The sequence below is a fragment of the Trichoplax adhaerens genome, genomic scaffold, assembly GCF_000150275.1.
Source record: "Trichoplax adhaerens TRIADscaffold_16 genomic scaffold, whole genome shotgun sequence".
In the NCBI taxonomy this organism is placed as follows: Eukaryota; Metazoa; Placozoa; class Uniplacotomia; order Trichoplacea; family Trichoplacidae; genus Trichoplax; species Trichoplax adhaerens.
The window spans coordinates 202998-213949 of NW_002060958.1; the positions used below are offsets into that span (position 1 = coordinate 202998).

General features: G+C 32.6%; 1 protein-coding gene across 1 annotated transcript; it reads left to right on the plus strand.

Annotated features, from left to right (window-relative positions):
• Positions 1–7285: 7285 nt before the first annotated feature.
• Positions 7286–9964, plus strand: TRIADDRAFT_60526 (uncharacterized protein; the record flags this gene model as incomplete). Its single annotated transcript, XM_002116487.1, has 10 exons — positions 7286–7485; positions 8224–8338; positions 8484–8569; positions 8766–8831; positions 8977–9031; positions 9099–9197; positions 9281–9351; positions 9460–9577; positions 9673–9771; positions 9845–9964. 10 exons carry the CDS (start codon positions 7286–7288, stop codon positions 9962–9964), a joined length of 1029 nt encoding a protein of 342 aa, XP_002116523.1.
• Between the last annotated feature and the right edge of the window lie 988 nt (positions 9965–10952).

The following is a 10952-nucleotide window of genomic DNA, read 5'->3' on the forward strand; positions in this document are numbered from 1 at the left end:
ACAAATAGTTGCTATAAATATCTATCAATAACAAAATCAATATCTACTCTTTCAATGATCGATCAACAACGAATAGCCAAACAGACATTACTATCATATCCAAATAGTCTTCATTGATTCGTGAATTTATTTACAGGTCACAATGGATCAAATGTTTACTATGCCTAGTCGTTAGGATATTCCAATTGATCAAAATATATCGTACAAAACGCAACAATATTATCACTAAGATCTATTCCTTGTCAATTAACTAGCGAATATGTATTTAGATTGTGATAACCTCTCTTGGGTAATATCACTATTTTGGATACCTTCTGTATTACTATAGAGTCTGTATTTACCGATCAAGAGCAGTGCCGATATTAGATGTGATAATATCATTCGTTCTCTTAATTAGCTATCTAAATTAGAATAAATTTGGTGTAATGCTTCCCATCTTTCATCGACTCTTTGAATGATCGATCAACAACGATTAAGCAAACAGATATCACTATCAAAACCAAACAGTTTCTATTCTCTACAGGTCACAATGGATCAAATGTTTACCCTCCCCAGTCGTTAGGATATTTCAATTAATTAGAAAATATCGTACACAACGTAGTAACAACATCACCGTAGTCTATTCTTAGCCTGTTAGCTAGCTAGTCTGTATTTAAGTTGTAAAAACTAATCTGGGATAATATCACTAGTTTGATAGTCTCTGTATTCCTATATGTTCTGTAGTTATTAATCAAAAGCAGTACCGATAGCAGATTAGACAATATCATTCATTTCTTAATTGGCTACGTAAATTAGAGTAAATTTGGGTAATGCTTCTCATCATCCGAGCCGTAGCTCACACCATTAGATAATTTTATACTAGAGTTTGCTCTAGTTGTTATGTCAATAATTTATCCTAGTCAGTACATGGCTATACTGATATTTTTTCATTTTCTAACGTTCCTAATTTGTAGTGTAAATAAAATGGATCTTCTTTAGCTACATGTTCTAGATAGATCATAATATATGGTACTGCTAGTAATTCCCTAATAGGCAGTTGTTAAATTATTTAATAACTCATAAAGTAATCGATAAAATTTTAGGTAACTCTATAACCCTATTTTTAAACGAATATATTGAGGAGAAATAGAAACTAAATCAAGTTGAGATAAATAACTTTATACCACCGACGTATTAAATCGTTGATGATTAATACCAGTAGCATATGTCATTAAAGGCATCCATCAGGTTAAAATCGAAGTAAACTTTTCCATTCGATAGTCTGATTAAGTATACGAAAGATATTTTGCATCAAAATTGAGTTGGTCTAATAATTTTTTGTACTATCAGAAATACTGCACACTTGCGCTTCTAGGTATAAAATGTAGCAGCTATAACACATGCAATTAATGAAAGATAGTTATAAGTTTATCTCAATATTGCGTTGTACGTGATAACTCTTGACAAGTATTGAAGTCATATAATTGGCAAAGCTGTCATTTATCCCAAATATGGAAAGCTTAATGTAAAAATAAGCCCAACAATGATCTCACTGTATTATAAATTCATTTACAATTATAAAATGGACACCAAATTAGTTGAAGTTAAAGTAATCCTGTAAAATGTCATTAAAACAATAATAGTACGATTTGTGACAGCATACTAGAAGTAGATATGACTAAATCATGGATTACAAAGGGCCAATATAAGTTTTAAACTAGTATATTAAAATATCTCATATTGAATAGAATGTAATTGCAGGTGTTTTAGCCTAGTCAACAGCTTTTCATTTCATACAAGTTATCTACAAATGAACTTTTGACTAGCAGTACTGACTTGTGTATTACTTTTCGATCAATAATTTTCTTGGAATAGAAATGATTTTTATCAAGTTTCCCCGGATAATTTCCTTTATCTGCTTTCAAAAAACGTCCAAATCAGGATTTAATGTAGACTTTTGAAATCAAGTAGTCATTATAGTGTAGATAAGAAATAACGACAACCTAAGGATTTATTTGCAGACAAGTAAGACTTGCATTTTGTTGATCAATTCTGAATAAAGACTTTTTTTGTACATAGTATTTATAGTCATTTTTAATCGAAAGACAGAAGTTAGAATAATCAAATAGGTAACAAAAAGAATTTCATTTCAAATCCGACGACTATAAAGAAAATGAAGTCAATAAATCGTCATTTTTTCTAGTATCATTACACCGAAACTAATAGAAGTTTGTATGCCATAGCAACTATCATAATAAATTTTTTTAAGATTGTGATTGATTTTGTTTTGTCGATGATAGTAATGTACAAATTTATTGCATTATCGTTCGTTTTCCATCTACAGCAAAGATGATACACCTTCAATAGCCAATAATTATATAACTGATAATGCTATTTACTTCCTATTTGTCTTCAGGGATTTTCTTTGACTCTTATAATTAGGAAATATTCTATCATTGCTATCCGATGTTTCTGGTATTATTCTCACATGTTATTGACATCATCAATGGAAATGGCACTAATTTCATCATCCATTTGCAATCACTTGAATATTATAACGATACAATATAATTTTATTCATAGATAATCAGAGCATTGTTCAGGTTTGGTAAATATGCATAACAGACACCCACTTTATTTTTTCAATATAAGAAAGTCAACGATCTGATTTGCTCAAACTCATCGTATTCAGATTTCTAGATTTAATTATGTCGTTAATGCCGTCTTCGTTTTCTGTTAATAATTAATTCTACATCTTTTTAATTGTCATGATTGAATTTTATACCATACAATTAAATCTAATTGTCAATTAATATTTAACTGATAGTTATAGGAGTTTCATTCAAAAATACTTATTTGTCATAAATTGACTTTCACTTTCAACCCCATCTAATTAGTTTTTCTTAAATTAGCATGATTAAAAACTCGTCAAGCTGATATCACATCCTGGAATTGATCAGATTTATGCATAGAAAACTTCCTATATCTCGTCTTCATTCCGAAAAATTCGAAAGAAGTAGCTTTCACCTAAATCAATTTATAGAGATAATAGTGTTAGCTTGACATTAAAAATGCCTTCTTTGTCACTTGTCTAGACTACAAATTTAAAATTAAGTAACAGTATCATACCTACAACATTTTAGTTATAGTCTATTCTTACCTATGCAATTTCGTGATCATCTACTTATCTCCACTATTAGCAGACAACTTTATTTTCCTTTCTGTCATAAATCAGTAGATAAGGTGCTCGACAATGAGAAAAAATAGTCTTGTCCAAACTGATGAAAATTCCTTATTGGTAATGCAATCTATGTACCCGTAAATATCCACTAATTAACTGTTAAATAGGTAGCCTCATCAGTTACAGGATGTGCTTATAAATTAAAGAATTAAAAATGAAGAGATTACATCACAGATAAGACATTCTTAGTATCGTGTATATTATCATTGCAGAAAATCTTTACAGCTTATATGAATACGTAGTTAATTCTGAATAATTCATTGTAAATCTCTTTTTAGAAATTTTACATGAGGAAGGCGGTTTAGTTTTAGTCAGGACGTCGGTGTTAGTTTTGGCATCAGAGGCTCTTTGCATTTTCTGCATTGCCTGCGGGCATCATATACTTTGCCCGATTCTCGTGCATGGCGGGTGACATTTACACTGCTAAATAGCTTTGATAAAAGCAATAGAATGGATGCAGGATTCCAATAATATGGCCTTGAATTTAGTACTGGTTGAATAATGACTTGTCACCTTAATCTTATAAGATTCGGCTTTGATTATTTATTTATTACCGACATGTGCTCTTATGATAGCAAAAAAATCAATTCAACTGAGAGTAGCCACACCTAAAACGCCTTCAATTGTTAGAAATTGTACTAGCCGAAGCTGCATTAGGAAGTAATAAACACTTTTTATTTATTTTTTATCCTGCCTTGCCCAAAGTTTGTCTGCGTAGTAATAAAGATTAATTATGTTATTGCTCTAAGGGTTTACAAGTTAGCAATATCGGTGCCATTAGCGTTATTGAATTAAGGCTATAAACATTGAGAAGTCAACAAGGTTTAATCTAGCTTATCCTATAGCCAAATGCTATCACATGAAAACTATTTTCCATTTCTCCTTATGGCAACTATCTCGATAATTAATTTTCTAATATTAACACTATAGCCTTGTACTATTCTGCTTACAAAAAATAAACTACTGTAGTTATCTCTTATTTTCAATATTCTCATTAACCCAAAATAACTTCTCTTAATGGTTTAGCATCAATTTTATAGCCATATAATTTGGGGATAATCAGCAGTAAATAATTTTGGCATTTTAAGGACAAGGAAAATACCGACATTGATCCGAAAAATAAAAGAATATTTACAAAAAAAATTGAAGTTATTAGAATGATTTTCAACATAGCATGCTTATTTATGCTCTAGTTCTACTATTATGATGGCGAAGGTGCAGTAATGTTGTCAACTTTGGACAAATAAATCAATTTTCAGACTAATTTATTTAATAACGCCAGCGGCTAATCAGTGACAGCTAATTAGTGACAGTTGTCATCATCAATAAAACAGGTGCACTGCAAACAAGGAGAGCTTGTAAAATGATTAGTGTTAATTAATTCGAGTTATCGTCAAGCAGGAATTCAAGCTACCCTATTATTCTTTATAAAATCTGATTATCAGCTAAAGCCACATGGAATCCATCATTGTGTCTAACAAGCCTGGTATACAATATCTTATTCCATTAGAATCATTGTCTTGAAATCTACTTGTAACCGATTAAAATTTATCCACATAAATCAAATAATTAGGTCTTGTGAAGATGGAGACCAGGGAAAATAATCCATAGAACATCTAAAAGGTCTACCTCTAGTTCAATACTTTTGCCTTGTTGGTATTTAACTTACTAATTTGATTATGTCATCTCGATAAAAGTGTAGAACGATGACTAATGGGATTCTATCATTTTTTTACTCATTTATCCATTCTTAGTAAATAGTCTGTGACTTTGAATACTGTAAAGCGGTTGTTGATCGTGGTAGGACAGCAGTAATCTACTACTGTCTAGGCATTATTAATGGAATATTATTGGTTTAATCCAATACAATCTAAAACCTACTCCTACTAACAATTCGTATACTAATGCATCCGATTAGTAATAATTATCCCGTCCAATATGACTTACAAACATGCCAAATAATGTTGGAATGGATCTTGAATAGCGTCAGCGTATTATTATTAACGTTTCAGCTATTTTTTTTTTGTTTTATTTCTATGTTGGGAAGCAGTTGGACATTTTTAATGCAAGTTCCGTCTTATCGTGATTGTCATCCAGATGGAACACTTTTTCCCATACATCAATTTTTGCTACTGTATTGGATAAGATAGCTGTGTGGTTGTTATGGAATTAACTTCTCAACGATTATTCCTCTATCAGCGTAGTAATACGCCAATAATTCAATTTTCCAATGTGACGAACTAAAAATATATAAATATAGAAAAATGAGGTAGAAATGATGAATGAAATAATTTTACTTTCATTTGTTAATACAACTATGAAACAATTCTAATTTTGCATCGGGCACAGTAAATCCTTGAGAATTTTTGACTTGGCTGACCATCACCTTCACGTATTTGTCAGTTAATGTTGCGTTATCATTTTGTATGTTATAAAACTGAAATTAGACTTGGTTTAAAATACAGTACTTTTATTTAAAAATTGTGAAATATTGTTGTTCGATGTGTTAATCGATTTGTGACCATATAGCGAGCGAGCTGATAATGAAATAAAATGATATACTTTCTATCTCAAGTTTGATGATTGTTACAATTTTCGATATAGTTTTGTAATAGCAATGAAAGTAATTTAAAGCTGTAAAACTTATGTCATAAGCAGAAGCGATCGAAACCTTAAATGTGCCGAGGCGATATCTGATTATAATGTAAATCGGGTTATTTTCATTATAACCACATCAACTCCTCAATTAAAATCCAATATCACCCACCGTTTAATGCCACATTCCTAATTACTGCACAACAGTAAATATACTTATTAATCTCCAATTTTGTTCGTTGTTACAATTTCCGATGTAGTTTTGTAATGCTTTGTAACGTGTGATCTAATCCTATTTCACACTTGTCATTCAAGCGCCGCAATACGAATCTCATAGAACTCTCATATCCTTGGGGCCATCTATTGATGTCTCCGATTCAGCGTTAGCGGAATATGCCAAGCGTTATCTCGACTATCCACTACAAAGATGGCCAACATCAATTATTCATTATAAACAGTTGTCGCAAAACTAGCCATTTTTTCTTATGATCGCAGTTGTACAAGTCCAATTCTGTACTGATAACGGTCATTTTTATTTTTTTTTTTTATTAATTAAATTATAAACAGTTGTCGCAAAACTTAAAAAGACTTTCTCTTTATGATCAAAGTTGTACAGTACAAGTCAAATTCTGTAGTGAAAACAGTAATTTTCATCATTTTTAGTGATTTCTATTTTTGATGGGTACACTAACTTTTCAAGTCAAAATTGTAAGCCTGCTTTATAAGGGATAGTACATTGAGAGGCATTTCGACTCGATGCGAGCGTAGATACGTTCACAGACTCCATTTCCATTAACCCTTTTACAGTCCAATGAGCATCGATGAAACTCCAAATTGACTTAAAACTATGCAATTTCACAAACTTGATAAAATGACGTTTTGATCATACGCTAGTTCACTATGCATTGTCAACAAGTTGGAATTCAAGGGCTTTTGGGCTAAATTGGCTTTATAAGTCTTGAGATTTAAATGCTCAAGTAAAAGAAATTGAACTGGCTCCCACTTGTAGACTGACTACCGATGGACAGAGATTTCGATGTACAGTAAGTAGAGAAATTGCAGTCTCTCTCTCTCTCTCTCACGGACGGACAGCACAGCCCTATCGAGTTATTCGAGGGTAAGTGTTTTGGGTAGCGATGTGGTGGATGGAATTAAGCCGCTCCACTTTCGCTGCCAATGGCCGAGCCTACAGTATGCTTAGAAAACCAAGTTTTGGCATATACAGTCTGTCGGCAGGTGTTGTAATCGATGGGAGTGGAGTGGGAGTACTCGACTGTCGATGGGAATGCTATCGACAAAACACTAATTTTCAACTACTACTTTAGGACTCGCCATCTTGTCTAGGATTGGTGAACAGTAGACTGTTAGTGGAGTCAACACTTGGACTACTGTCAATGCTTTAGAGTCTTCCCAGTCTGGCCAATCTCCTTTGAATCATCATCCTATCCAACATTCATACCTTATGTAGATATGGCTGCCGTTTCAGTATGTATTGTAGGCGCGGGGGTATGCGGCCTTTCTACTGCTTTGTTACTTGCTGAAAGCAAATCGATTCCTTATAAAGTGACGATCATTGCCGATCAATTTTCGCCTAAAACAACCAGTAATGCAGCAGCTGCTGTCGTTGCCCCATTTATCCTCGGACCTGAAACTCCCATCCAGCTACAAAGGTTCGTGACCAATCGATAAGAATGATGGCTATCACGAGTTCCTGTTCTCATTATGTGAAGTGCGAAATCCAGTCAAATCGCCAAATGCCTAGTCAATTTGCAAAATGCCATCCATCTTGTATTATTAACCGATGCAAATGCTTTAAGGCTAATGTTAAGTGTGACAGTCAACGTCATCATCAGAGAATTTGTAAAAATGAATTATAATTTTCATAATCAGAACGTTACCAATTCAATAATAACGACTTAATTGATCGTAGTATCTCTAAATGGCAGGACGCATGTTAGCATAGGTACTTCTCACTAAAGTAACTGTGCATGTGTAAATTGTTTAGTAAATACGATCCACCTTAGATGGCAATCTTTCATACACGGTGCCAAAGTATGAGAATGAATTTTCCTTATGTGTTGTAGCGATTAAAATAAAGACGAACTGTGACGGATTGACCTACAGTGTGTTACGTATTAGTCTCACTTCTGCTCATTATCTGAGAGTTTAGAAATATTGCACGCTACCATTTAACATGGACTAACCAGATAAACCATTAAGTTTGACTAATAAATTATAGCTGTATTGACAGTAGGATGAATAAAGAATGATTATAATTGGATTCTACTCGAAATTGTTTTGATTGACTCTAGTTTTATTACTAGCTTACATAATTATTATTTGCCACTTGCCACTGATTGACAGTGAAAACACCTATATCTTGTTGTAATTTTAATTTGGAACTCTAGGAGATGGATCAAGCAAACCATGGATTGGTTAGGATCGTTATATAAGACTACAGATGCAACGACTATCGGAGTTATTCTGCAACATCTTTATTTTTGTTATGACAAAATGCAACAGGTTCAGATATTAGGCCATAATATCAGTAGTGAAACCAATAAATAACATCACTACGAGTATTACAGCTTACTGATTATCCTAGTATAGTAGGCTTATCAATTACAACGTGCTGATTTACCTTTATTATTGCAATCTATCACTTCAGGATTCATATTGGAAAGATTGGTTACTTTCTTACCGCAAACTAACCCCAAAGGAGAAAGAAATGGCTTTTGCTGATGACAGCATTATGTAAGTGAACTATCCGATTGAATGATTGAAGTAATTACATGCTGTACAGTATACCACCATTCTAATAGTATTATCCATTACCATTACAGTACGCGATTTTATTGATGTAAATAAAGTTATCTTGTATGTCTAATCAATACTTTTCTTTTGAAAATAAATCATGAATTTTATCGTGTGTTGAATTATTATTTGACAGCGATGGATGGTGTTGCTCGACTTTTACCTTAGACACTGATAAATACATGCATTGGCTAACAAACAAGTAAGAAAAAAAAAATTAACCCTTATAAATTACCCGGTTACGAAACTAATTTTAATTAGTAATGAATTATTACTGTTGGTCGAAACGACTATAATTATGAAAGTAAATTTCGTGAGTTACTTATGATTGTTGTAATACGTCTCAGATTGAAAAATCTTAATTGCCGTTTCATCCAGAAAAAGTTAAGAGATTTAAGTGAGGTTAGCTAAAAACAAAAATACTCTTGCTAAATGGACGGATAATTTATGAATTGATTCTCTCTGATAGGTATCGTCATATGATATTGTTGTTAATTGTTCCGGTATTGGTGCAAACCGGCTAGTACCCGATCCATCCGTTGTACCTGTACGTGGACAAGCTATTCGCGTAAGTGTACTTACATTGATCATCTCTTTCATTCACTTTATCCACCATTATTAGATTCATTTCATTGGTAATGAATACTGTAGGTAAAAGCTCCATGGGTACAGCACTGTTGCATTTATATCAATGAAAAGGCGATAAGTTATATTCTACCAAGGTGCTACATTCAATTATATAGCTTTTGAATTTGCACTTAGCATAATCATTTATTGCAAGCTCGCTTTTATCGGCCATGTCGTTACTATGATTTAAATTTTGTTCCTAGAGCTACTACCGTTTTATTGGGAGGAACTGCTCAAGCTGGAAATTGGAGTAAAAGCATTGATCCAAATGACTCCAAGAGAATCTTTGAAGATTGTTGTAAAATTATTCCAAGTTTAAAGGTTAGAACATACCATACTGTTTGCTATACATGCCCTGAACGACAAACGAGTAGCTACTAACTGTAAGCTCTTCATATGTGAATTACGATATGTAGAATGCTGAAACCGTAGAAGAAATTGTCGATTTAAGGCCATCACGACCGTCTGTTCGACTGGAAATTGAAACAAGGAGAACAGGGCATAAAGACATGAAAGTATGAAGCGAACATTAGGTTTCCTTTGGCCTTTATGATAACATTAAGTGCAAATATGTCTTTTTTAACTTAGATCGTACACAATTACGGACATGGAGGTTCCGGAATTAGTCTTCATTGGGGATGTGCTTTGGACTCGTTTAAATTAGTTGAGAAATTGGCTGAGGATATTCGAGTCTCATGTAAATTGTAATCGTATAAAGGCTTCAACTCTAAGTACTTACTAAAAAGGAGATAAAAAATAATTAACTTTGCTATACAAACTTTAGTATGGTTGTTAACGAACTGAATAATATTACTCTAACGCTTATAACCAGCATTAAAATCTTTATTTAAGTACCATTTAATATAGGAATAGAAGTCCTCACATGCACTAGCAGTTGCGATTGATTTACTTTATGTCTCATATTATTATGTGTAATTACACATTACTATCTAAACTTATTACTATTTATCTTCTCTAAGGAAAGTACAAGTGGTAAAATATGATGATTTTTATTGTTATTTAAATTAATTACATATTATGATTATGTTTTTAGCTCTTTTTTAAGGAAATATGGCAATAATTTTTATGGTAATTCTTGCATTATTTATAGTAAAGGGAAGAATCACTTATTTTCATAAAGATATCATATATTTGAATTTACTGCATTACCAGTTCACTGTACGATATGCCGGCAACAAGACTTAAATTACATTATTAGGAAATGGTCTACATTGCTCTAGTAATTTAATGTGGTCGATGTGCCTAGAATCCTTCAGTGCTGTGCTTAACTGTCGAATTGTATTTGCAGAACTTTACTACACTAGCTTATGATTATAAACTGTAGTGAAGTTAATTCTTAAGGGTCCAGAATAAGTCAGACTAACTGTATTTAAAACCCTAATTAAGCTTTATTACAATAAACTTTCCGTAACTGTATTTACAACAAACTATTAACAAGAAGAACTCCCGATCTACTCGATGCATACGCTTATAAATCCTAGCGCATGACCTATTAAGTAATGGTAATAACATTGTCATGCTTCCACGCGCTCATATTAGTAATTGCCTACTTCAGAATTTAACTCAAGTGCTAAACTCACGGCACCATATAAACATATCGATTTTCACGTCAATCATTATATGTATTCAAAAATGCTGCGCAAAATATACCTGTGAATTCTAGAATAGTATGCCC